At 34.1% G+C, this 27,374-nt stretch overlaps 2 protein-coding genes across 12 annotated transcripts; both read right to left on the bottom strand.

The window, feature by feature from the left end:
* Window positions 1-652: 652 nt before the first annotated feature.
* Window positions 653-7,405, bottom strand: LOC142614757 (putative disease resistance protein RGA1). Of its 2 annotated transcripts, XM_075787385.1 has the most exons (4): window positions 3,600-7,405; window positions 2,187-3,468; window positions 1,599-1,695; window positions 653-1,355 (listed from the first exon to the last, which is right to left on the bottom strand). In XM_075787385.1, the coding sequence occupies exon 1, from the start codon at window positions 7,372-7,374 to the stop codon at window positions 3,628-3,630; it is 3,747 nt and encodes a 1,248-aa protein (XP_075643500.1). In that variant the 5' UTR covers window positions 7,375-7,405; the 3' UTR covers window positions 653-1,355; window positions 1,599-1,695; window positions 2,187-3,468; window positions 3,600-3,627. The 2 variants fall into 2 exon arrangements, with proteins under 2 accessions (XP_075643500.1, XP_075643499.1); XM_075787384.1 differs by having other exon boundaries at window positions 2,187-7,405.
* Window positions 7,406-11,752: 4,347 nt separating this feature from the next.
* On the bottom strand, window positions 11,753-25,368 carry LOC142614569 (putative disease resistance protein RGA1). 10 transcript variants are annotated; one of them, XM_075787115.1, is made up of 18 exons: window positions 22,083-25,368; window positions 21,685-21,755; window positions 21,397-21,507; window positions 21,133-21,212; window positions 20,470-20,551; window positions 19,911-20,124; window positions 18,600-18,676; window positions 18,420-18,461; window positions 18,246-18,325; window positions 17,759-18,058; window positions 16,936-16,993; window positions 14,429-15,674; window positions 14,244-14,267; window positions 14,072-14,153; window positions 13,442-13,701; window positions 12,549-12,610; window positions 12,408-12,475; window positions 11,753-12,262 (listed from the first exon to the last, which is right to left on the bottom strand). In XM_075787115.1, exons 1-2 carry the CDS (start codon window positions 25,306-25,308, stop codon window positions 21,724-21,726), a joined length of 3,258 nt encoding a protein of 1,085 aa, XP_075643230.1. In that variant the 5' UTR covers window positions 25,309-25,368; the 3' UTR covers window positions 11,753-12,262; window positions 12,408-12,475; window positions 12,549-12,610; window positions 13,442-13,701; window positions 14,072-14,153; window positions 14,244-14,267; window positions 14,429-15,674; window positions 16,936-16,993; window positions 17,759-18,058; window positions 18,246-18,325; window positions 18,420-18,461; window positions 18,600-18,676; window positions 19,911-20,124; window positions 20,470-20,551; window positions 21,133-21,212; window positions 21,397-21,507; window positions 21,685-21,723. The 10 variants fall into 10 exon arrangements, with proteins under 10 accessions (XP_075643230.1, XP_075643228.1, XP_075643235.1 ...); XM_075787113.1 differs by lacking the exons at window positions 17,759-18,058; window positions 18,600-18,676 and having other exon boundaries at window positions 14,429-14,542; window positions 16,936-17,025; XM_075787120.1 differs by lacking the exons at window positions 18,420-18,461; window positions 18,600-18,676 and having other exon boundaries at window positions 14,244-14,285.
* Between the last annotated feature and the right edge of the window lie 2,006 nt (window positions 25,369-27,374).

Genomic DNA, 27,374 nt, shown 5'->3' with positions numbered 1-27,374 from the left:
GACTGTCTTGAATTTCAGTAACTTTTGATTGTCCATACTGTATTGTATAGGAGCACGTAGAAATAAAAGAAGGCTAAAAATGGAGCGAATAAGTTCTTTGCAAGTTCCAACAATCTCAAATCTAAGAGGATAAAAATTAAACCAAGTTTAAAATTGGAATTTGTAGTTTCACTTTAGCACCATGCAATTCTAAATAGACTAATTTTGCTTCTAAGAGAAGGACACATGCAATACACAATTCATTTATACAAATTGACAGTGCACTACAAATTCCAATTGTATTAACAAGAAAGCAGGAAACATCATTGACAAGATGGTTCATGAGATACAACATGTTACAAGAAAAGCTCACTAATTTGAAAAGCAAAAAGATTTTTATTGCTTAAATTCCTTCAGTTTGTTGAGATGTCGAATTTATTTCAAGAGGATTTTTTTCATTATCGTAAATGTTGTACCCTGTGCACAAAGCTCCCACTTTTGCGGGGTCTGGGAGAGGTCATGATAAGCATCTTTATCCCCAATTGTTAAAAAAAAAAAAAGAATAAGAAGAAAAGAATTACTCAATATTAATTGGAATACAAGTACAAAGAGCACCCTAATTATAATCAAATCCAAGTAGCAAAAATAAGTTGATCCACCAACAAAAAAATGTCACACAAAGCTGGACACTCAAATCATAAACTTTGAAGAAGAAATGAAATATTCGATGCAGTACTGAACATGCTGAAAATTGGAAATTCAACTTTCCTGACGAAATGAAAAGATACATTCAACTGTCCTCATATATGTAGCAAAACTGTCGAAGATGACTAATACTTCTCCACAAGGATAGCTACTTAATAATACTCTTTGATCAGTGATTCACCAACCACTAGATTGATGAATAATCTCTCCAAAATCTGCTCTTTGATTAACGAATCACCAGCCACTACAGGTGGCAATCCAAACAAGCACCAATGTGGAGTAATGTTTCCAAGCACAGAGGAAGGCAGTTGATGATAAAGGCCATGATGAAAGGGACCCCAACTAACATAGGGCCCTTTCTATGATATGTGATCACTAAATTTTATGCTAATGTAGAAAGATTGTTGGGAAACTGATACTATAACATGAACACACACCTAGCCTCTGCACAAAATATAAGTGTTCCAAGTCTCATATATGTAATTGCCCATGGCTTGGAATATTGTGGTATCCTAAGCAGCCTTACGTAGAATTGAAAGACTACTTCAAGGATGACTAATACCATGCTATGTAGAGATAACAGCACACCGAAAGAGGTTCTTTGTTGTGGAGGTCTCAAAAGCCATCTCAACAGAGCAAGCCCCAATTTGCCTTGCACTTGAAGTTGTCAACTGAAAAACAAATTTAAAAATTTGTAAGACTTTTGCAGATGATGTCAACTAAAGTGAGGCGTATTGCTCAATCTATTGAAAGATGATGCTTCATTTTTGTAGAGTCATCTTTAATTTTGCCACACTCTCCTGTGTGTTATATACAGAAACACATAATTTAGAAATTCAACAAAATTGAAAGCTCTTAAAAGAGAACAACGAAAAAAGAAACTTATCAAGATAGAAGTTGAAGGATTTAAGAACCTGTGCAGCTAATGGGGTGAGATCCTTCTGGTCCAGGTTATAATATTTAGGGCACCAGCAATCTTATGATCCATTACCGCCTCCTCAATTCATGTTTCTGATAGTTTGAGAAAGAAAAATAGGCAAACTATTCATCTTACATTTTAGAAACATGAAATTCCCACATGATTATAGCTAAATAATTATATTAAGCAATTTAAATCTCTTCTATACATCTGGTGTATTAGGGTTGTGCCCCTTTTGTACTTTTTTAAAAAATGCTTACTCGTTAAAAATAAATGCATATAGCCAAATCAAGTAGTTTTGGCTACCAAATGTGTCAAAACAATAGAAAAGAGTGAACTGAAATGGAATATATATCACCACATTCTTTAGGATTATAGCATGCACATAAATTGAATAGTATCAATACTTAAGCCTTATAGTTTAGTCTTGCAATCCATTCTACAGTAGTTAGATTTTTTTTTTCAATTTATAAAAATTAAAATTAAAAAAAAAAAATTTAAAGAGATGAATAAAGAAAAAGAAGAAAACAAAGAACATGATGATATTTGATAGCTTGTGAAGGATGCAGCTTAATTAGTATACCTGTAGAATCTTAGGTATATTTCTTCAGCAAAAGGATATTAATCTCTGTCCCATCATATGGTTTTTCTTTTCCTTCCTGCAGAAATATGAGATTTTAGCCAAAAAAGTATAATGACATAATTTTTTGAAAAAATAAAAAGAACTTTTCCTTTAAAAAAGAGTATATAAGTTTGAAGAAATATTTGAAGATGAAAGGAAGATTGCAAGCAGCTGTAGGAGGCAGACAAAGCCAAAAAAAAAAATCATTAGGAAAGCAAAAAAATCCTAGATGTGTACTGCTTTGAGCATTAGAAACCTTGGATATAAAAACAGATAAAGAAGAAACACACCAGAAAGCAGCAAAAGTTTTGTTCAAAATGTTTGAACAAACTTTAAATCTAATTAGAAATTTTTAGTGAGAAGATAGGAAATGCAAATCAAATGGAAACTTTCAATGAATTTGTTGCTTTTATGGATTAGCTCATATGAAAATTTGTAAATTAATTGGGCAAATTATAGATACCATCCTGGTGGTATACTCTTAAAACAAGGAACTAAACTGTGCTTTATTTTGTGACACTTACCTCCCCTGTGGTTTGCTCTATTAGACATTTCCATTTATCAATAACAGAATTTGATGATGTGGCAAATGAACTTACTAGAAAAGAATTGATAAAAAGAACATTCTACCCCAATTTACTTTGATGAGCAGTTAGTCAAGTAGGGAAAAATGAGAAGCTGTGCGCATTCACGTTGTCTTAACAGCATTAGTTTGTTAGTCCATTACTAAACACAAGGGAGGTAAGTGTCACAAAATAAAACATGAGATAGTTGCTAGTTTTAAGGGTATTCCACAGGGGTGGTATGTGTAATTGCCTAAATTAGTTGTAGTAGAATCTACAATGGAAACCATTATAGCCCCACCTCCCCATCAAAGTATAAACCAAGTCTGCAGTGTTAGTTGCCTAGTAAAGTCATCTCCTCAAAGTGATAATTATCTGACTCTGATTTTCAAATTATCACTATCAACCATATATGTCGATACATCACCACAGTTTTATGTACAAAGATATAAATCATTAGAATAAAAAAAACAAATCAAAGAATTTACATTGTTCTTTTTTCTTGTCCTACAAATTTCAAAAACAATGTGTCAAATTAAAATTTTGATGACAGGAGTGGAAAAGGAACAAAATAAATAGAATTAAAAAAAAATGAAAAACGTTATTACTGCTGACTTCTTGTCATATTGCACAATTGCAAATTTTGGATAGGTCTGAATTTTTAAGCCCAAGTCTATTCTCTGCATGAGAAGTCAAATAACTGAGAAGTCCCCAAAACATCACAACTCTCAAAAACATAAAGAAGAAAAAAGCTAAAAGCATCTTTATTTTATTTTCTATGAAAAATTGTGATTAACAGATAGACACATACTTGAACAACTTGTTTCTCACCGCCTCCATCAGCATAATGTCACGACTGGAACATGAGAAATCTTGGGCCAATCTTCATCAAAGCATCTTGCTTGTAAAATGGGACAACTAGCAATCATCAGCCGTTGTAAAGAGGGGAGATCATGAATCCCTTGAGGCAATGATGTCAGATTAAGGCATTTGCAAATTATAAGCCCTTCCAGAGATGTGAGGTTGCCTATCCACTCTGGTAAAGCCATCAAATTAGGACAATTGTCAATCTGAAGATTTTGTAAAGACGTGAGATGGCAAATCTCTTGAGGCAGTGAGGTCAGATTGGGGAATCCTCCAATTTTAAGCGTTTGTAGTAACGTGAGGTTATCCATTGACTCTGGTAAAGCCATCAAATTAGGACAATTGTCAATCTGAAGAATTTGTAAAGACGTGAGATGGCAAATCTCTTGAGGCAATGACGTCAGATTGAAGCATCCAGAAATTGAAAGACGATGTAGTGATGTGAGGTTATCCATTGACTCTGGTAAAGCCATCAAATTAGGACAATTGTCAATCTTAAGATTTTGTAAAGACGTGAGATGGCAAATCTCTTGAGGCAATGACGTCAGATTGAAGCATCCAGAAATTGAAAGATGATGTAGTGATGTGAGGTTGCCTATCCACTCCGGTATAGCCATTAAATCAGTACAATTATGAATTTCGAGTTTTTGAAGAGTGTTAACATGTTGAAGCCCATCTGGTAGAGACACCAACTTTGGAGTTCCCCAAAAACACACAGAATGGAGGCTCCGAAGGCCTTGCCATTGCATGCCGTCATCTTCGTCATTTACCAGAGCCAGCTCATCGCAGTCCACTATTCTCATCTCTTGAAGAGAGGTGAGATGTTGAATACCTTTACAAGGAAGAGACCTAAGTCCATGGCACCGATAAATGAAAAGTCTCCGAAGAGAAACAAGGTTTTGCAGCAACTTCTCTGGAAGAGATTCTAAATCATTAACCCCTTTTAAATACAAAAAATCTAATTCAGCGAGAGGAAAGTAGCATGAGGAGGATGTTGATGTTGATGGTCTCTGTTTATTCATTGTTTGCTGCAATACCTTCAAGCTAGCTTCCCACAATTTCAGCTCTACTTTAAGATATGGAAACAAGGGCATGAAAGTAAGATTAGGGCAATCTTCAATCTCCAATTTAGAGAGACGAGGAAATGATGGCAGCAACAGATGGCCTGGCCCATCATTATCGTCTTTCCTCCACCATCCCTTCAAATTAGGGCAATTAGTTATTTCGAGAGAAAGTAAAGATGGGAAGAATGTTTCTTTTGAGGAACAAAACACGTCACTAACATTGTCTTCTGATATGTATTCAAGTGCTTCCATATTTACAAGGCAGATAGAGTTGAGAAAAGGGAGTTGATTTAATGGTGGGAGGTGGTGGCATCTACGATTACTCCGCAATAGCAAATCGACAAGATTAGTGAGTGAAGAGACCCAACTTGGAATTGTAACACCCATATAATACAACAAAATCAATTCTTCAAGATTTGGATGTGGGTGGAGACCTTCTAGTGACATTTCATCGTAACATTCGGTTTCTCCAACCAACTCTGAGTTCCACGATAATACCAGTTGGTGAAGATGTTGTTTCTCCTTCATATTTGCAGCTTTACATTCCATCATGTCATCTTTTCCATGTCCTAGATTCATAATCCACAGGATTCCTCCCAAATTGCTCAGCTTATTCAATTCACTAAGCCCACCACTAGCCCTGGCCTTGACACCTCCGCCTCGCACAACAAAAAATGGTAGTATCTCAAGAGAAGTCAAATTTCCGAGTCCGTAAGGCATATGAGTCAGTGTAATACAACCAGAAATATCTAGATGCCTAAGTTTGACCAGATTTTTAGTGTCCCGGGGTAATTCTCTAAGCGCACGACAATTCTTGAGTTTCAGTGTTTGCAAATTCAGCAGCATGACAATGGAATTAGGGAGAATTTTAATGTGATCATTTTCAGAAATATCAAGATATCTTAAATGCTTCAATTTCCCAATTGAACTCGGCATTTTTTGTGACCGATAGCTCAAATCTAGTGTGCGTGAATACTTAAGATTTGAAATGAGCGCATTACAAGGAAAGTCACACCCTCTTCTATGTCCAAGAACCGTTCGTATCCTCTTTCCGTCAAAATTGATGATTGGAAACTGCTTTGACGAATCCAAAAGATTAAACGATACATGACGAACATTTTCACCAATATTTTCCTCAGTTGAATATAATACAGTACATTCTGTTCCAGCCACAGAGATTGCAAGATCGTGCATGAGATCGTGCATTTTACACCATATATTGCCACTAAAATCTTCTCTAACATCTTGGAAGAATGACCTCCAAAGTAATAACATGAAGTACTCTCTACCAACATCCTTAACACGTTGCTTTGGATTCGATAACTTAATAAAACCTTGCGCTGCCCAAAGATCAATCAAAGTCCCTACATGAATCTCGTAATCTTTTGGAAACAATCTACAATAAGCAAAGCATTGTTTTAAGTATGATGGTAGATGATCATAACTCAACTTAAGTGTTGATAAAATATTATTTTCTTCTCCTTGAGTTATTTTTGAGAGTTCATAATTCTTGAAAGATCGCCACTCATTTTCAGAAGCTTTGGAGTGTAGCAAACTTGCTATTGTTCTTATGGCAAGAGGTACCCCAACGCATTTTTCCAAAATCTCCTTTCCCAGGCTAATAAAGGCTTGGTTCTTTGGCAGCTGGCCTTCTCCAAATGCAACTTTTACAAACAAATTCCAAGCCTTTTCTACAGGTAGGCCTCTTAGAGCATACCATGCAGTTGCCCCTGTTATGCTCGCCACCATTTTAGAACGAGTGGTTACAACTATCCTACTTCCCCTTGCACCTACCATTAATAAATTTTTCAAGAGAAGCCATTTAGTATTGTCCTCATTCCACATATCATCCAAGACAAGCAAGTATTTTTTTCCGCCAAGTTTTTCTCGAAGCTGATTTTGCAGCATCTCAAAGCTTTCTTTAAGAATCTCATCTGTCAACTGTTCTAAAATTTCTTTAACAATTCGTTTTACATCAAAGATTTCAGAGATACAAACCCAAAGTTTTAGCTCAAAATTTTTGTTGACACTTTGATCATTGTAAACCAGTTGAGCTAGTGTGGTTTTCCCTAATCCTCCAATACCAACAATTGGAATGATAGAAATATTCTCTACAACATTGTCATCAAAAAGAAGTTCGATAATCACTTCCTTATCATTCTCTCTCCCAACAACTTCATCTTCAAGAACAAAAGAATAAGTTTCTCTGTCCCTACTAATAACTTGTGGCTCAATGAAGCTTTGAACAAAGTGGAAATCCTCCTTATCTTTTGCAATGGCATTTAGTCTCTTCCTAATTGCTTTTATTTGACGACCCATCTTAGGACTAAAAGCAATACGGTTAGAACTGGAAGAGAAAATGCGTACCTTCTTCTTTCTCATCACCTTGTGCTGCAAAACTTGGGTTGAGAAATCATCCAGCAAGTCATCAGCATCATGGAGAACACCTTTGAGCTTTCTGAGCCAATCTTTGATCTGATGACTATGAGAACTCTGCTTTTCTGCGTCTAGAATCACGGCTTGGATTGTGGAAACTGTGCTTGTTAGTTTTTCAATCTCAGTTTGAACACCGAAGGCCAGTTTGACCTCTGGGAGAGTGAAGGAACCCAGCAGTTCAAGGACTTTTCCGGCGAGGTGGAATAAAGCTCCTTCCGCCATAGTTTTTGTTTCTTTCTTTCAGGAGTATTATTATTAAGATCAGATAGGTTTGTGAAATAGTGAAAGTGATGAGAGAGTCTTTGTTGTGTTCTTCAGCTTATAATTGCTACATCACTGTTTATCTGCTTTACACTTTACACTTTACACTTTACGCTTTGAAGTAATCTACTAATCTTGTTGACCACTTTCCTCGTACTTTTTGACCTTTGTCACTGTACGAATTATTTTGATTTTCTCTCATAACATTTACAAATTTTGAGTTTTAACGTTACTTGTAGTTTTTTACCCAAAAAAAATATTTAAACAATTGTTCCTTATCATTATGACTATGAATCTTTAAATAAGGTTAATCCACAAATGTTGAATTATATTAATTTAATGATGTGTATTCTTTAAATAACGTGGCACGGTTTAATTGGATGTGGACCCAAAACAAATTTGTTTTGAGCTTACTTCAGTATGGGCACAAATGGAAGGGTTCCAATCAAAACAATAGGTAACATTAGTGGACTAGATCAAAATATTCATATTTTAAGGGGAAAAAATAAAATCATCCTCAAATTTTAAATGTGTAATTTATAATTTAGTCTATTAGGTTTTCTAAGAAGCGTTAATCAATCTCTATAATAGCCTAATAAAATTGTTAGAATTATTCATTGGATCTTATTTCTAAAGTTGTTCCTCTGTTCGAAAAAGCTTAAAGCATTACATAAAATTGAAAAGGGTAAATTGAATTTGAAATATTAGTCCCTACCAAGCATAGGAATTGAATTTGAAATAGAAGAAAAGAAAAAGAAAAAGGAGCTTGGCACGCGGAGATGGGTCGGTTTTCCAACACTATTCAATACTGTTATTCACCAAGTCACACGCAAAAAAGGTCGGAAAGGAAGCCTTTGAAGTCAAAAACAGCTTTTCTTTTTCTTTAAATAAATACTCATGGGGACAAGTAGTCGTGCACAAACATTGCTACCTTTGCTCCTTGCTATGGTGGCTTGGCTTGATTTCAATTCCAAATCCAATTAATCTATTCTCCTCCATAGATATCGATCGATTGCGAGTTTGATTTGGTTAACGTTTGGATGCAGTTAAAATGATTTTTCAGCTGCATCTAGTGTTTGTCAGTGGGTCTCGTGCACTGTTCACAGGACCCACAAACCTCTTTTTCAGCAAAACTTTCATTAAAAATAAGTCCCACGGTACTATCTACACATTTAAAAAAATATGTTGCTACAGTATTTTCAGTTTTCAGCAATAAGTATTATCTAAACAAACCCTTGATCAAACTTGAGTCGAGTCGGTTTCCCGAGTATTCCAAGTTCTTGAACTGCCCTAATAATTCATTAAAAAAGAATATATTAAATAGAAGGTGAGGAATATTGTTGTTTTTGTGATAAATTTTACAAATTTGTGGTAATTGTAGGAAATGTACGTATACTCTTTAGGATTGAGTAAAAGACCGAGTGAGGGAGTTCAATACAATGCAAAAAATCTAGTATCACCAAAAAAATATTCACAATTTTGATCACAACTTTTTTATGTAGTTAATTGTGATGGGTGGAGAAAAAGTAATATGTCTATTACTCCATGTGAAAGTCTACACAAAGAATAATTGTGGCAAAAGTTATAAGTTTGTTTGTGTAAAGGTGACTTAGGTATGATGAATAATGCTCCAAGGTGCAATTAAAAGGTGTACAAAGTCTGATTACACTACAAATTTTCACCATTTGGGTTCAATACTCCAATCTCTTACGGAGAGAGAGTGTCTAATTGAAGTCTGACGTTTTACTATGCGGATAATGAAGGGCCTTTTTTCGGGCTTTGAACTTATTTGTTGTGTGTTAAAAATAAAATTAAAACTCCATTCTTTTTTTTTTAATGGAAAATTTTAATTTTTTAAAAATTATTCTTCTATTAAATAATAAATATCCATTGCAAATTGATCCATGTGGCCAGGCCATGTCCAACTAAAAAGCTTTGTTATTATTGATCCTGGAACACATCCTGTAATTACTTGAAATGTCTCTCCTAATTTACTGATCCAATTAGCAATTTATAATCTCGAAATGCACAAAACAGTCACACCAGTCTTCTAAAAGGGGTTGAATTAAACAACAATCTCCAACTTTTTGTGGTTACATCAAATCATAGTAAAGAGATCTCTTCCTTTATTATTGTTTATTATGTTTTCTCAGTAACAAATTTTATTGATTTTTTTTTATACACGTTATATTATATTTCCGTTAAGAGGAGAATAATTTTTTTTTTTTTAAAGTACTCCCAACTCAACACTTTTGTACACAAACATCAAACCAGAACAATGCAAGAAAATATGCTTAGGACCGTTAATGCTTCATTCCCATACATTGTGCAAGTTTGATCCTATTGCCTTGTTTGCATAATCCAACTTTGAAATTTAAGCTAATCCACACATAGACTTTTGACACAAGTTAAATCAACTAAATTTGATAGCAATGGATTTATATGATATATAAGTATTTATGCATTACAATTATGTTGAATGAAGCTTTAGGAATAAGAGATAAATGAAACGGGAGGAATCTTATGACTTAATTAGATATCCTGTCTTAAAAGATAGAAAAGCTTGATGGACACACAACTTACTTTCTCAAAGCTACTAAAAATATAGCATGCAGTGATTTCACATAAGTAGCATATCTGTCTTCCACATAAGTAAATTAGTGGGTCAATGCAACAATAATGACCATCAGTCCTAAGCGTATAGTCCATCAAAGATAAGTTGAGTTTAGATCAATATCATATTGTAATATTGCATACAAACAACAAAGGCATAGAAAGGTTCTCTTTTTTTACCAAGTCAACTTGAAAGGCATAGATAGCAAAGCTACTAGTTGATAATCAATGCCATGCCAGTCTTTAGTAAAATAAAATATTTGATCCCAAGATACGCAGTTGAACTTAATCTCATTGAACAATATGACAGTCTAAGGTTACTTTGAAGGGATGAATGGATTAACAAAGAGTATTCTCTCTCACTATACTTGTATGGGCTAGTAATGAAAATATTTAGTCCTTCCAAGTTAAAGTTGAATTTAGCCCAAATATACTATGTTAATAACTTAATTGAGATCATAGCTACCACTAACTCTTTCCATGTTTTAAAGAATGTTTTGGATAAATTTCACCTACAGCCTAGGCTTCAAACTAATCCATCTAAAAGTAAAATTTTTACATGGAGAAGCAGTATTGCAACACTTTATGATACAAGCAATGCTAAGCTCCCATTAGAATTTCAGGAGTGTCTATTGAAAGATCACTCGTGACATGCAAATCTCTTCTTCTTTTTTTTGTTAAACTTTGCTTTTTTGCAATGTAGGTGGACCCCTTTGAAACCTCCTAATCGAGTGCCTCATTAACAACAGCCTAAAAAGAAAGAGAATGATTATAAAAAAACATTATTAAAAAATGTTTATTGGAGTTGGCCCATATCTGTTACAGAGTCACTGAATTTGGGGCCTTGTGGTTGTGGAGCGGGTGGACCTTATTTCACTTGAAGGTTTGTAAGGACAAGTAGTTTTGTTGGCCAGCAGATATTGGGCCAGGCCTGGACCATTGGTAACCCAAGTAGCATTGATTGCTTTCTTTCAAGCCTACCAAGGTGTTTTTTTTGGGCTTGAAAATCTTCATCAATCAACCTGGTAAGCCTTCTTATTTTCTTGCTTTTGTTTTACCATTTTGATTATTTATTTCCTCAAATTTTAACCATGCGTACGGCCTATTTAGTTGTTAGTACATCATAACTGGATTGTTTTAATAGTTCCAGTACCAAACTACCAATTATCAATGTGTAGCCTAGCTATTTAGAATTGGTAGATGTAAACTATGATTTCTTTGTTGATCGAAGCTCATATTGCCAAGACAACCTAGACTTGTTAAAAACTGAAAATTGTTGTTTGAAAACATTTGTGAAAATACGTATGAGTAAAAAAGTGTGTGAAAATACGTGTAATGTTATTTAAAAACTGAAAATAGTTGTTTGAAAACACAAACCAAACACCCCCATAAGTGATTCCCAATAGCAGAGGAAGTAGTTTCCACTTCAGTCTAACTGGTACAAGATCAATTTTACAAAACTGTGTTCTTTGGAAAGATCAATTACCCCAATTTTTGCTTTCTATTGTTAATTTGTTATGTTGGATGTCTCCTAATAAAATGCAACAGTAATAATAGTCACACTCTTATATACCACACACTCATTGTAAACGCATGGCCACATGACTAATAATTGTGTATTTAAAACTCTATTCAAAAGGAGTGTATACAAAATGTGCAATACGGAGCTCACTGAATTTGAAAAATAAAATCTGAAACAAAGATAAAAATGACTGCTTTGCTAAAATTTTTCCAGCTTGTAAACATGTAGAATTTCTTTCCAAAGTTTTTATCCGCACAAGGAAAAATAAAATACTAAAAACATTAATTGGCACACAAGCACAAAGGGCAGCCTAGTTATAATTGCAAAAGGAACCCAACAAGTCGATCCACTAAAACCTAACACAAAGTTGGCCACCCAAATTATGATATTTGAAGAAGTAATGAAATATTTAATAGCCTAGCTGACAACAGATTTCAACATGTTGAGAATTGCAAATTCAGCATTCTGGATGAAATAACTAGATCTACTCAATTGTCCTCGTTTTCTCTTCCAAAACTGTTGAAGACGACTAATACTTCTTCAAAAGGACAAAACTGAGCAGTCCAAAACAGTATGTGATCTTTAACAGCTTCTTTGTGATAGCTAGATTCAAGAATGATGTAAAAAATTCCACTTCGTCTGTTTAGTGTTACATAGTCTCCATTCGATAACCATTTAAAGGGGAACTACATGGCCATATAACGGCTGACATCCCTAACAAATAATTACAAAAGAGAGAGAAATATGTTATTGTCTTCAAATATCTGTAGATATGGTTATGCTTTAAACCAATAATAAATAAATAAATCTAAACTGAAAAATCCAGATACTTAAAATATAAAGAAACTGACAAATTTACCACAAAGAAACATGGAGGCTCACTCTTATAGAAAAAGGCTTTACCGTCATCTGTAGAGAAAACAATAGCTAAAATATCATATTAAATACTAACCAATTTCCATAGACTTTTATCATTTTGCTCAAAAATATTATAGTTTACCTCTATTTGCCACTTCACTAACCTTAAACAATGGCTCTCCTTAAGACATTGAGGCAAATAGTCTGCAAAATGAGGATAGAGGCTCTTACTATCTTAACTAAACATAATGTAGCAGTCATCAACTAAAAAAATAAAAAATAAATAAATCAACAAGAGCTTCAAGAGATAATCTATGACTATGCTGACCAAAATAAGAACAGTTAAACACCACCATTCTAATAAGTGAACAACTCCAGTAAACATTCATGCAAAGGATGAGTCTCTTGCTTAAGTCAATGCAATGGAAAGTTTGTGAGAGTAAGGTCAGGAGGCGAGGCAAGCAAAAAGAGAAAAAGGAGTGAACTATTCAAGACAATTAAATCACAATGGTACTAGTATAGTAAATGAAGAAGAAAATAAGAGGACATTGTATTATGATGTTTTCTCTCTTGTCATTAGATTTTGTTGTTAAATAGAAATAAACATTTGACATTTCACCATTGCACTCATGAATTTTTCCTGCCTTCTTCAAGGAAGTATGAAATAGAACTACTTGAAGCGGGGGGAAAAATAATAAAAGGAAGAAAAAAAAAAACAGATGTAAATTTTTCTCTAAAGACAAAGTATTAGAGATTTAAAAATACTCTAAACCTAGCAGGTAGAACTTTACCAGTAGAATTTTTAGGGTTTATATCAAGCTTTAAAATAATTAAAATTTGTGAATATCAAACTCTAGGGCCAAAAAAATGTGAATAAAAGAATAAATAACCAAACAAAAAGTTGACCTTAAGTAGAGCAGTTGGAACCATACACAAGGCAATGGACAACCTTAAGAAATTTTGAAGGCAGACACTCATACTTCAAGTAGTAAGAACTAAGAATCTAAAAATCTAGGAAGGGCATAAAATCCTTACTAAATGAAGGGAAAAATTCATGTCCCTAGAACATAAGCATTCTCATCAATATATCCTGTGCAGGGGCGGGGGAGGGAAGTTGACCCTAGAACATAAGCATTCTCATCAATTTATCTTCAATTGTTGTGAGAAATATGTAAGTTCCATTCCAGTGCAATTGCATGTTCTCATGGCTTCTAAAAGTTTTCTTGTACAGAGCATATGGTGGGACAAAGCTTTGGTCATCAACTCTGCCTTGATTAATAATTTCACAATATCACCTATAAGGGAAATTCCAAGATTCTCCAATAAGAACAACAATTAATAGGAGATATTAGGTAAAAAAAACAAGGTATTTCATCTAAATGAAAGTCAACCAGGGACACACTGGCTTCCATCCAAACTGCAAAAGAGAACCAATATTATTGGGAAACTGATGCTATAATATGAAACACACACTTAGCATCAGCACAAAAAGGAATCCATTGTATGTGTATAAAAGTCTCAGGTTCATGTAAGTGTTTGTGATAAACATATATGTAATTGTCCATAGCTTTAAATATTGTGGCATCCTAAGCAGCCTTAAAAAGAATTGAAAGACTACTTCAAGGATGACTAAAACCAAGCTAATGTAGAGATAACAGCACTTACCAAAGAGGTTCTTTGTTGTGGAAGTTTCAAAAGCCACCTCAATGGAGCAAGCACAAATTTTCCCTGTACTTGAAATTGTAAACTGAAAAACAAATATAAAAATTTGTAACACATTTGCAAATTTTGTCACACATTCATTCTTTTAATGTAAGAAATGAGTTTAGTCACCTACTTGTACACAACAATGAGCTCCATACTGCACAAAAAGAGAAAGCTACAAAATTAAGAACTCGCCTATTAAAAACTATTATTGTTACAAAAATTATGTTGCAAGAAAAATTTTGAAAAGTCAAAACTGTTTGTTACAAAAATGATCATGAGTATAAAATTAATAAAAGTAAGTGAGAGGTGTATTACTCAATCAATTGAAAGATGATACTTGATTTTTGTAGAACCATCATTGAAAATCCTTTTGGTTTCAATGCCACACTCTCCTCTTATGCTCCATTACCACCTCCTCAATCCACGTTTCTGATAGTTTGAGAAAGAAAAATTGGCAATGTATTCATCACACCCTTTAGAAACATGAAATTACGACATGATTTAAGCTAAAGAATTGAATTTAAATTTCTTGTATACATCCGATGTAGTAGAGTTGTGTCTCTTTTTGTGCTTTTTAAACAAAATTCCTACTTTAAGAAAATTAATCTCTTGTACACATGATCAAAACATTTTTTGCTATTCTTGCTATTCCTCTCCAATCAAATGAAGCATAAAGTTAAAAAGTCACTCTATTCAGCCTACCACTGACATGTAAAATTTTCTATTTGCATAGTACTAGATCTTGAAGTTACTCTATTCAGCCTACCGGTGACGTGTAAAATTTTAAGCATATATTTTCAAATTATCCTAAATGGAAAATTGAGAGACACTTTAATATTGGGTAACACTTTTTTCTTGGCATAAAACCACTGAATCATTCTCACCCACTTCTATTAATCCAGCATGTAATGCCCCATACTCACAAGTGGGGGCCTGCATGCTGGCCCCCTCTTCTTTGAAGTGATTAGAGAAAAGAACAAAAAGCATAATGAAGAATAAATTTTGAGCCAGGTTTTTGAAAGACAAGGAGGAAATGATGGAAGTAAGAGATGGTGTGGCTCATTATCATCATCATCTGAATTCCTCCACAATCCCTTCAGATTTGGGCAATTCAATAATGTAAGAGAAGATAAGGATGGGAAGACTGGAGTTTTTGAGCAAGAAGAAGAAGAGGAACCATCCAACACGTTACTAACACTCTTCATCTAATATGTATTCAAGTGCTTCCGTTTCAATTATTAATTACAAAAACTACCAAGTGCTTTTTTTTTTTTTTTTATAAGTAAGAAGATAATATTATTAATAAGAGAAAAGCAAGAAAAATACAAAGAGTTCATGGTAGTGATCACATGAAAAAAGAAACAAAAAGACAAAAGCAGCCCCTAGTCTATCCTAATAGAAGAAAGAAAATCCATAAGGGTAGAACAATCTGAGAAACCCCAACATCGAGATCAATCAAAGAGGGTCCGCTGGCAAGACTCTAATAGCTGAACCACAGTTTTCCCCTCATCCTCAAAAGACCGCTGATTCCGTTCAGTTCAAATAGTCCACATTAAACAGCCTGGGACCAAATTTCACATATCAAAACTATGCTTCCGAAGCCAATGATACCAACAAAATAATAAGTCCACAATTGAATCTGGCATGACCCAATTAATCCCAAACAACCGAAGCATATACATCCACAAAGAATGAGTATCGAAGCAATCAATGTAATGCTAATCTCAGCTTTACATGGGGATTAAGCGTATCATTATCATGCCAGACACACATACATGCAAGAGTTTTACCCAATCAAGATCTGACACATTGTTGAGCTTTGAGAGTTAGGTTTTCTTTTATTCTTTTTTTGTTTGGTCTCGCCTCTCTCATTTACCACCAAAATTTTCACAGTTACAGAGAGAGAGAGAGAGAGAGAGAGAGAGATTTTGCTTTAATTAGATGAACCTAATAATAGTCTCATTAACTGAAAAACAGGCCCAGCCCACTTGTGGGCAATGGGGGCTACTATATCTATATGTCGTTTTGTGTGGGCTTGGAAAGAAAGAGTGGTGATTTGATGAGATCAATTACACTGATGTGCTGTGATTATGAACCTCACTGCTATATAAGTATAGCAGCTGCCATTCTCTCTTTTTGTCACTTTATATTTGCAACTTTAAAATGGAAGGAATTTTTCTTAAGAAACACTACAAGGATCTTTTTAAAATGTTATATAATTTTAAATATGAGTGACCTTCCAAAAATAAAAAAGTTATAATTTATGAGTGACCTATGGGTTTTAATTAGTTCAACAGTTTAAAGTTTATTATTATCGTTATCATTGAGGGAACATCATAGATTCAAATAAGTTTCAAAATATGTAAAATTTCATTTCAAAGTTTCCATCTCCTTAAGAAAAAAATATATATATAAAAAAGAACCTCCAAACATAAATTGTATATAAACACAAAGAGCACCCTAGTTATTGCAAGAGGAACCCAATAAGTTGATCCACCAAAAGCTCACACAAAGTTGGCCTCCCAAATCATAAAATTTGAAGACGTGAAATACAAATACTTGATAGTCTAGTTGGCAACAGAATTCAACAAGTTGAGAAGCAACTTTTCACCCAGAATGTGAGACAAATACTATTAAAAAATCTAATAAATATCCCATATACTTAAAAATAAAAAAGATTAGGAGTTATGAGTCAGGTTTCATGCTTAGTGGAACTGCCATCTGTAGGGGAAACAATAGCTAAAATATCATATTAAATATTGACCAATTTCCATAGACTCTTTTTTTTTTTTTTTTTTTCTCTCAAAAATGTTACAGCTTACCTCTATTTGCCTCTCTATTAGACCCAAAACAATGGCTCAAGACATTGAGGCAAATATTCTGCAAAATGATGAAGGCTCTTACCATCTTAACTACAAAACATAATGCAGCGATTATCAACAAGGAAGAAAAATAAATAAATCAATAAGACAAGCATGAGATAATCTATGGCTATATATGCTGACCAAAATGAGAGCAGTTAGACAAAACAATTCTCATTGGATATTGTTGTTGAGCAGAAATACACATTTGACATTTCAGCATTGCACTTAGAATTTTTTTTTTCCCTGAAACATAACTACTTGAATCTGAAAATTAATATTAAAAAGAGTAAATTTTGCTCTAAAGACAAAGTATCTGTGATTTAAAAATACTACAAACCTAGCTAGCAGTAGCAGGTAGAACTTTACCAGAAGAATATCATGGATTAAATCAAGCTTTAAAATGTGTAAAATTTGTGAATATCAAGCTCTAGGGCCAAAAACTATATGTAAAAAATAAATTGTGAAAACTATTCACAAAGTTGACCTTCAGTCAAGCAGTTAAAACCATATATGAGACAATGGACAACCTACCCTTCAGAAATTTTGAAGGCATTCACTCATATTTCAAGTGGTAAGAATCTAAAATCTAGGAAGGGCATAATATCCTGACTAAATGCAAGGAACATAATAATTCTCATCAACATAATCCCTACCAGCAGGGGGCAGGGGAGGGAAGTTGAGCTCTTTCAGAGTTCTATTTCTTAAAGTTGAATTGAATTTCAATTGTTTTGAGGAATATGAAAGTACCATACCAGCTTTATCCAAATGCATGTTTTCATACCTTCTAAAAACTTGTTTGTAAAGAGCATATGGTAGGACAAAGCCCTGGTCGCCAAATCTTCCTTAAAAAATAAGGAATTTAATCCGAATGTAAGTCAACGGGGACGTAATCTTTCTCTCCCTAATTCTAGTCCCTAATGGAGAATGTTCCTTTTCCCTTTTCTCTAAAATACGGAGATATGGATCATCTTCACACTTCAGACTTGCTTCAAAGACGACACAGTGACCTCCACCCACATGGCAAAAGAGAACGAATATTATTTGGGATCTAATACTAGAACATGAAGCATACACCTAGCATCTGCACAAAAGGGAATTCATTGCATGTGTATAAAAGTTTCAGGTTAATATAAGTGTTTGTGACTCTCATATATGCAATTGCCCATGGCTTGGAATATTGTACCATCCTAAGCAGCCTTAAGAAGAATTGAAAGACAACTTCAAAAGGATGACTAAAATGATGCTAATGTAGAGATAACAGCACTTACCGAAGAGGTTCTTAGTTGTGGAAGTCTCAAAAGCCATCCATGGAGTATGCACAATTTTGCCCAGCACTTGAAATTGTCAACTGAAAAACAAATATAAAAATTTGTATGACTTTTGCAGATTATGTCACACACTCATTCTTTCAAATGTAAGATTAAATGGGTCAAGTCACCTACTTGTACACAACAATGAGCTCTAGACAGCACAAAAAGAGAAAACTACAAAATTAAGAATTCACTAGTTAAAAAATATTATTGTTACAAAAATAATTTGCAAGCAAATTTTCAAAAAGACAAAACTGTTACAAAAATTATCATAAATTTGAAACTAAATTAAGGAAGTGAGAGGCGTATTACTCAGTCTATTGAAAGATGATGCTTGATTTTTGTAGAACTATCTTTGAATATCCTTTTGGTTTCAATGCCACACTCCTCTATTTTATATACAGAAACAAATAATTTAGAAATTCAATAAAATGGGACGCTCTTGAAAGAGAACAATGAAAAGGGAGCACAACTGATCCATATGTGGTTCAATAATATATGAGGCAGGGTCCAAGGATTCAAGAACTTGTATAGCTAATAGGGTGAGATCCTTCTGGACATGGTTAGAATATTTGGGGCACCAGCAATCTTATGATCCATTACCACCTCCTTAATTCATGTTTCTGCTAGTTGGAGTAAGGAAAATTGGCAAAGTATTCATCACACATTTTAGAAATACAAAATCCCCACATGATTTGAGCTAAATAATTAAATTAAGCAAATTAAATCTCTTGTATAGATTTGGTGTACTAGGGCTGTGCCCCCATTTTGTGTCTTTTTAACAAAATGTTTACTTATTAAAAAAAATTGTATTAAGCAAAATCAAGTAGTTTTGTCTGCCAAATACCAAAAGATGTCGAAACATTTTTTGTTGTTCTTGCTCTTTCTTGCCAATCGAATGAAGCATAAAGTTACGATGTCCCTAGAATTTTGCTACTTTAAACTCTAAAGCATATTTGTGCTTTTGATGCACACTAAGCTATAGAAAAACAAATTTCGCAGATATTATTGTTAAACAGAAATACAAATTTCACATTTCGGTGTTGCACTAATGAATTTTTCCTGCCTTCTTCAAGGAAGTATGAAACAGAACCACTTGAATCTAAAAAAATAATTTTTGCTGTAAAGAAAAAGTATCAGTGATTTAAAAATACTATAAGCCTAGCCAGCAGATAGAACTTTACCAGGAGAATTATCATGGATTATATTAAGCTTTAAAATATGTAAAACTTGTGAATATCAAGCTCTATAAGGCCAAAAATAATATGGAAAAAAGATTGTGAATATAAGAATAAATAACTATACACAAAGTTGACCTAGAGTAAAGCAATAAAAAATGAGGAACAATTTCCACTCATTTTTCTAAGAAAATGCATGTCATTTAGTATTAGAAAAGAATATACTCAAGGGCAACAACTAAAGAGTAGGACTGCATACAAGCCACCCCCCCCCCCCCCCCCATAGGAGAGATCAACATATAGAATCAGCCAATTAAACCATTAATTTATTAAATGTGTGTCATTACCTCCATCAGAAATGGATTCATGAGTGTGGGGCATATGGTATTTTTGGTAGTTGGCACAAAAATAATATGGTAAGAATAAAGGGCTAGAATTTGCTCACCTCTGCATCACTTTGCAGCAAATTACACCGCCTTTGAAAACTTTAATCAAACTGCCTCTCTCACCCTTCACAGCTCAACCAACCTTACCCCTTTACCTCTTTTTGGCCTAAAAACTCCATACACTCTATCCATCCATTATGCAGATCGCCCCCTCTGCATTCCAGTGATTATAAAAAAGAACATGCGTAATGTTGCCCAATGTTCGAACAGAGTCTGCACGACCAAAAGTTAAGAAGCAAAGGCTATTTCTTTAGGAGGTAGAAAAATAGACAAAATTTCAAAGACATAGAAAATGAAAAGAACAATGATGTTATCCTCAAGTCTTAATTGGAATTCAAGTGAAATGAAAAGCCTTAACTAGTAATATTTAATTGAGTAACAAATAAGAATTCAATTCAATCCAATCTACCTTAAAACTTGTGCATGTACGCAAAATTAGACTCTGTGCAGTAATTCTTGTGTTTTTTTCTGACTTAAAAGAGTCAAGTCTTCACGCCAACATATGAGAAAGCAAAAATATACTCCAAAAAAAAAAAAAAAAGTTAACCACCAAAATACCTTTATAGTAAGCTGATTCCTTGGAGTGTTAGTTGCTTGGTCCTGTTCCTCCCTTCAAAATTCTACCAAATTTGCTACGATTCTGCAATTATTAGGAAGCAACTATAGATGTCATTTCACCAACACAGGCTTAGATACAATGATAAAAATCATTAAAATAAAAGAAAAAATGGAAGAATTTATAGTTATTCCTTTTTATTCTCCTAATAATTTGAAGAAATCATGCATCTAATTAAAGTTTTGATGGGAAAAAAAAACTGATGTTTCTTTCTTTTTCTTTTTTTTTAAAGAAGATTGACTTTGAGCCTAGACTGTACTTGCCGTAATAGCAAAATCTCAAAAAGCAGAATGAAAAAGAACAAAAAAATTGGTTTTCAATTTTGCATAAAAAGCAAAGATACTTGTAGTAGTTAAACCACAATTTGTAATTATATTCTATTAACAGATAAAAATTCAATTCAAACTATCTTTGAACTAGTGCATGTATGAACAAATTAGGTTCATTCAGTCATTCTCTTGTTCTTTTTTCACTTTTTAAAGCAAGAATACACACAAATATGCAACGAGTATTTTGGTTTAATCATCTCATGAAAAGCATTTAGTAGATATATGTTGGAAACTTTTATGCCCCCCCAAAAAAAAAATATTTAACTACCAAAATACCGGTTTAGTAAGCTAATTCCAGCAGTGTTAGTTGCCTGGTCAAGTCCTCCCTTCAAAGTTCTAGGAAATCTGCTATGATTCTGTAATTATGAACAAGAAACCATATATGTCATTTCATTAACACAAGTTTAGATGAAAAGATATAAATCATTAGAATAAAAGAACAAATGATAGAACAATTATTCTTTTTTATTCTCCTAATAATTTGAAGAAATCGTGCGTCTTATAAAAGTTTTGATGGGACAAAGGGAAACAAATGATTACCACTGGGTTCTTGACCGGTTGCACAATTGCAGTTTTTTAATAGATTCCGAATTTTGTACCCAAGCTTGTTCTTTGCCTCGGCTGGTTCTGCGAAGTTCTCCAAAATATGACCTACCTCAAAAGGGGGGAAACGTAAGCAAAATGAGGTATTCTCAAGTCTTAGTATTATTATCCCATCAAAAAAACTAATTAAGCCATTGGTTATTTTCTGTGGATCAGTCGTTAAAAATGAGGATCTTTAAATCAATCTTATAGACCCCAAAAAAAGAGAGTGAACCAACAAAATACCTGGAAAAGAAATTGTTTCCTGCAGTGCTATTCGCTCGGTCAAGTCCTCTTCTTGACAACTGACTCAAACTCTACAATAATTAAGAATCAACCCTACAAACATCATATTATCAACATGCTCTTAGGTACAAAGATATAAATCATTAGAATTAAAAGAAAGGAAAAAAAAAAAAAAAAAAGCGATGGATTACATTATACTAATTTTTCTTGTTGAAATAACTTTGTGAAGAAATCGTGTGTCTAATTAACATTTTATAGACAAGAAAAAGGAAAAATACCGAAAAGAGAGAAAGAGAATTTTAAATTGGTTCGGTTCAGCATAAGAAAAGAAGTTGAATAGTTTTAGAAGCAGTTAATTTTAAATTTGGGATTAAAAGATAGATAGACAAGATGCATACCTGAAGAAATTGTTTCTCGTTGCTGGTTCTGCCCATCCACTAGTACGCGTGGGACATGGGCAACGATGGGCCAATCTTCACCTATTTGCCTCTTGCATCTTTGCCGTAAGAGGGGACAATAAGAAATTCTCAACTCTTTTAAAGAGGTGAGATTGCAAATCTCTTGAGGAAGTGACGTCAGATTGTGACAACCCCTGATTTCAAGGGTTTGTAGTGACGTGAGGATGCCTATCCAATGGAGAGAACTCAGTCCATCGCAGAAATATAAAACGAGGTCCTGGAGAGAAACGAGGTTCCGCAGCCACTCCTCTGGAAGAGATTCGAAATCGTTCATCTCTGCTAATGATAAAAACTGTAATTGAGAGAGAGGAAGGTAGGTTGATGTGGTTGCTGCTCCCATTTTCATTTTCATTGTCTGCTCCAATACCTTCCAGCTACACCCACTCAAACCCATCCTTTCTTTCAAATATGGAAAAGGGGGAATGGAAGTCAGGTTAGGGCAATCATAAATCCATAATGTAGAAAGAGAAGGAGGAAATGATGGAAGTAAGAGATGGTGTGGCTCATTATCATCATCATCATCCTTTGAATTCCTCCACCATCCCTTCAGTTTTTGGCAATACTTTATACTTAGAGAAGATAAGGATGGGAAGAATGGTGTTTTTGAAGAAGAAGAAGAAGAAGAGGAATCACCCCACACGTTACTAACACTCTCTTCATCTGAAATGTATTCAAGTGCTCCCATTCCCACAAGAGAGACAACCTTGAGTAAAGGGAGTTGATTTAACAGTGGGAGGTGCTGCAATCTATGATTACCAACCAATTCAAATTCAACAAGATTAGTGAGACAAGAGACCCAACTTGGAATTCTCACACCCATATAACGACTCAATTTCAACGCTTTAAGATTTGAATGTGGCTGGAGCCCTTCCAGCATTTCATCACATTCGCTTTCTCCATCCCACGAACCCCACTCTAATTCAAGTTGTTGAAGATGCTGTCTATTATTTATATTTGCATCTTTATATTCCCACACGTCATCTTTTCCATATCCCAGCTTTTCAATTCTTAATTTTCCTCCCAAGTTGTGTAGTTCCTTTAACTGACTTGGACCACCATTGGACTTGGCCTTTTTTTTCTTATACGAACCACTACAGCTAGCCCCAGAACCTTCCTTTCTCACAACAACCCCTGGTAGTATTGTCTCAAGATAAGTAAGGTGTTCGATTTCAAGGGGCATTTTAGTCAATTCGTAGCTGCAACCTGTAACATCTAAAAACCTGAGATTGACCAACTTTTGAATGCCCCTGGGTAATTCTTTAAGCGAACGACAATACTGTAGTATTAGTGTCTGCAAATTCAGCATCTTAGTAATGGAATTAGGGAGAATTTTAATCTCATTATTTGCAGAAAGATCAAGATATCTTAAATGCTTCAATTTTCCAATTGAAGGTGGCACTACAAGTAATCTTAGATTACTCAAATCCAATGCACGTAAATGCTTAAAATTTGAAATGAGTGCATCACAAGTTAAGTTACCCAAATACCTCCTCCATACACCAAATACTAGAACTGTGTGTATCTTCCTTCTATTAGACATGGGGATTGAAAATTGCATTGATGAATCCACACGAATAAATGATTCATCAAGATTAAATGATACATGACGCACTTTTTCAATATCATTTGCACCACTTAAATTTAATATGGCACTTTCTGATCCAGATACAAGAGTTGCAAGATCATGCATGAGATCGTGCATTTTACATGATTCTATATTGCCCCATTCATCATTTCTTACTTCTTGAAAAAATGACCTCCAAAGTAATTCCATAAAATATTTTCTACCAATATCCACAAAACGTTGTCTTGGACTTTCTAACACAATAAAGCCTTGTGCTGCCCAAAGATTAATAAGTGTAACTATATTAATCAAATAATCTTTTGGAAACAATCTACAATAAGCAAAACATTGCTTCAAATGTGATGGAAGATGATCATAACTCAACTTAAGAGTTAATGAAATGTCATTTTCTTGTTGAGTTAATTTTGAGAGTTCATCATCTAAAAAAGATTGCCACTCAAATTTAGAGGTTTTACCATACAATAAGCTTCCTATAGTTCTTATAGCAAGAGGCACCCCAATACATTTTTTTACAATCTCTTTTCCTAGGGCTATTATTTCTCGGTTCTCTGGCTCTATGCCTCCTTTAAATGCCATTTTTACAAACAATGACCAAGCTTTTTCTAGATCTAGGCCCTTAAGCTCATGAGGTGAAGTTGTGCCCATTATCTCCGCTACCTTTATCGAGCGAGTAGTTACTACTATCTTACTTCCCCTTGCACCCCCCATTAATAGATTATTTAAAGTAATCCAATTATTTCTATTCTCATTCCATACATCTTCCAAGACAATGAAGTATTTTTTTCCATTAATTTCTCCTCGAAGGTGATTTTGTAAAATCTCAAGGCTTTCTTCATCCCTCCTATTTCCCAGAGATTCTAAGATTTGTTTCACAATATGTTTTATATCAAAGTTATCAGATATACAAATCCACAACTTCAGCTCAAAATTATTTTTGACATTTTCATCATTGTATATGAGTTGAGCTAGTGTAGTTTTCCCTAAACCTCCAATCCCAACTATTGGAATAATTGACACATTCTCTACAGTATTGGCATCCAAAAGAAGTTTTATAATTTCTTCCTTATCATCCTCTCTCCCAACCACATCTTCTTCCAATACAAAAGAATAAGTTTCCCTATCCCTATTCATGACTTGTGGCTCAACGGAGTTTTGAATAAAGTGGAAGTCCTCCTTTTCTTTTTTAATGACATCTAGTCTCTCCCTAATTGCCTTAATTTTATGACCCATCTTAAGACTAAAAGCAAGCTTGTTTGAACTTGAAAAGAATATGCGTACCTCCTTTGTCATCTTATTTCCAGCCATCACTTTGTGCTGCAAAGCTTCAGTAAAGAAATCATCCAGCACGTCATCTGTATCATGAAGGACATCTCTAAGCTTGTTGAGCCAGTCTTTGACCTCGTTGTTATGAGAGCCCTGCTTTTCTGCATCTAGAAGCACAGCTTGGATTGTGGAAACTGTGCTCTTCAGATTTTCAAGCTCAGCTTTGACACCACAGGTCAACTTGATCTCTTGGAATGCTAAGGAACCCACCACCTCAAGGACTTTCTTGCCAAGGTCGAAGAGAACTCCTTCCGCCATTGTTTTTTTCTTTCTTTCAGGAATGCAATATGGGTTTGTGGGATGATGAAAGTAATGAGAGGCAGGTTGTTGTTGTGTCCAGCTTAGAATAACAGCAGCAATATTTATAAGCCTTAAGGGTTATCTTGTTAAATACTTTCCTTGTCATTGTCTTCTAAGTTCCAATGATGCTTTTCGCAAAGAATATTAGTTTCTTTTGGTGAAAGCAAATAATATTACAAAGCCATACTTCTCGACAAAAGGTAACACCAACAACTTTGTCAATTGTTCCTTCCTTCACGGATGGCGTGAGTGGTTCGAGGTTCTTTTCTTCATAGGGTGGCTTGATTTTATTTCATATACCATTCTCCTCCATCTTTGTGGTTCTTAAGATACATTGCAGGCTTGCAGCGTTGCACCCTATTATAGATAAAGGTGGTTTAATAAATTTATTCTTTACAAATCACTTTAGACTCCCTTCTTTTCTCATGTACTTAGAATAATTGCAATTTATGCCTCATCTCTTTTGTTCATAACCAAAAATTTTCTAGTCAAATTATCTTTTCAATTTAATTGGACACTCACATAATTGTTCATTTATTAATGTCACTAGGGTATAATCCTTACATATGCACAATACAATTAAAAAAAATACAATTACACATATATATGAATTCAAATTATACTTGCTCTCTCTTTTATTTTTTTATTTTAATTTCTTTTGGATATACACATGAGTTTACTCTTTCTTTTTTTCTTTTTATGTTTATTGAGTTTTTGATAATTTATTTATATTAGACCCTTTGTCTTTTGTACCTCATTAATTCACCTAGAACAAAATTTAAAAAAAAAAAAAACTTAAATAGGACACATGGTGCAAAATTAAACAACAATTGTAATCCAATTTAAAACCTATTAATATATATTTATTGGACTCATCGTTTCTACATTAAATTAACTCATTTGGCACAAAAATTTTAAAATTTATATTAGATGGGACACATGGCGCAAAATTAAACCCTAATTGAAAACCAATTTTTACACTGAACTAGCTTGTGACTCCATGCATATGCATAGATATACTTAAAGATACACAATAAGATGCATAATATAATTCATATATATATAATTTAAATACTATTGATAGTCATTTTTATATTTTGTTAACTCTTTAAAAAAATTTGTAAGGATATTATTAAGTATAAAATGTAAATTGTCAACATTTTTTTTTAATTAGTTTGAAGCACTTTTTTTTTTTATGATTCATTTATATAGATTAACTCACTTGGTACAAAAATTTAAAAATTTAGATTAAATGGGACACGTAGTGCAAAATTAGATTTTAATTGAATTTCAAATTGAAATCTAATTGGATTTTTTCTTAACTTTACTTATCTATATATCTATATAATAATAATAATAATAATAATTGATGGGGGACGAAGACGCTGACCATCCCTGGACGGTCATCACCTCGGCAGCCCTCCAGGAGTTATCCTCAGAACGAGGGTAACGGGCAAGGCCGTCCTGAGGATGATGGCGAAGCTCCATCCCTCGTCCATGGGATGCGCACAGCTTATCCCGAGAGGGCTCGTCCACATAAAGATTTGTGGACGAGGATGCTATTGGGATTATCAGGCACACTCGACAAAGGAATTCCAGGACGAGGATATCATACTTAGGAAAATCTCCGAATATAATATGATAATCCCTTATCCTACACATAACTGTCATATATCCGTTGTGAAATAGAAATGTAACTCCTAAATGGTTATGGCAGTTACATTTAATCATTTTACCTCCTCGAATCTAGGGGAGGTTCCAGTATTCAATAACTGTCTATGGGAACGCTATATAAACACTGATTCTGACAAAACAAAGGTATGTGAAACTTACTCCAAAAAAGTTGGAACTTCAAGAATAATAGAGAGAAAAACTAACTTTGCCATCGGAGAGTTTTTGGCCGGCAGCCTCGGTCGCCTTTTGATTCGCTTTTCTTTTTCTTTAGGCCGCAGAGGGAGCAAGTGGTTCTTTCAAGTCCGAAGCATCCAGCCTACTGATCTTCTTTACATCATCAATAATAATAG

The sequence above is a fragment of the Castanea sativa genome, chromosome 11 (genome assembly GCF_040712315.1).
Source record: "Castanea sativa cultivar Marrone di Chiusa Pesio chromosome 11, ASM4071231v1".
Taxonomy (NCBI): domain Eukaryota; kingdom Viridiplantae; phylum Streptophyta; class Magnoliopsida; order Fagales; family Fagaceae; genus Castanea; species Castanea sativa.
This window is presented reverse-complemented; position numbering and strand designations above follow the sequence as displayed.

Coding starts and splice junctions, on each gene's coding strand:
- LOC142614569 (XM_075787115.1), bottom strand. CDS start 25,308: ATGGCGGAAGGAGTTCTCTTCGACCTTGGCAAGAAAGTCCTTGAGGTG. Junction 21,756..22,082: donor ACGAGAAACAATTTCTTCAG/GTATGCATCTTG, acceptor TAATTATTGTAG/AGTTTGAGTCAGTTGTCAAG.
- LOC142614757 (XM_075787384.1), bottom strand. CDS start 7,374: ATGGCGGAAGGAGCTTTATTCCACCTCGCCGGAAAAGTCCTTGAACTG.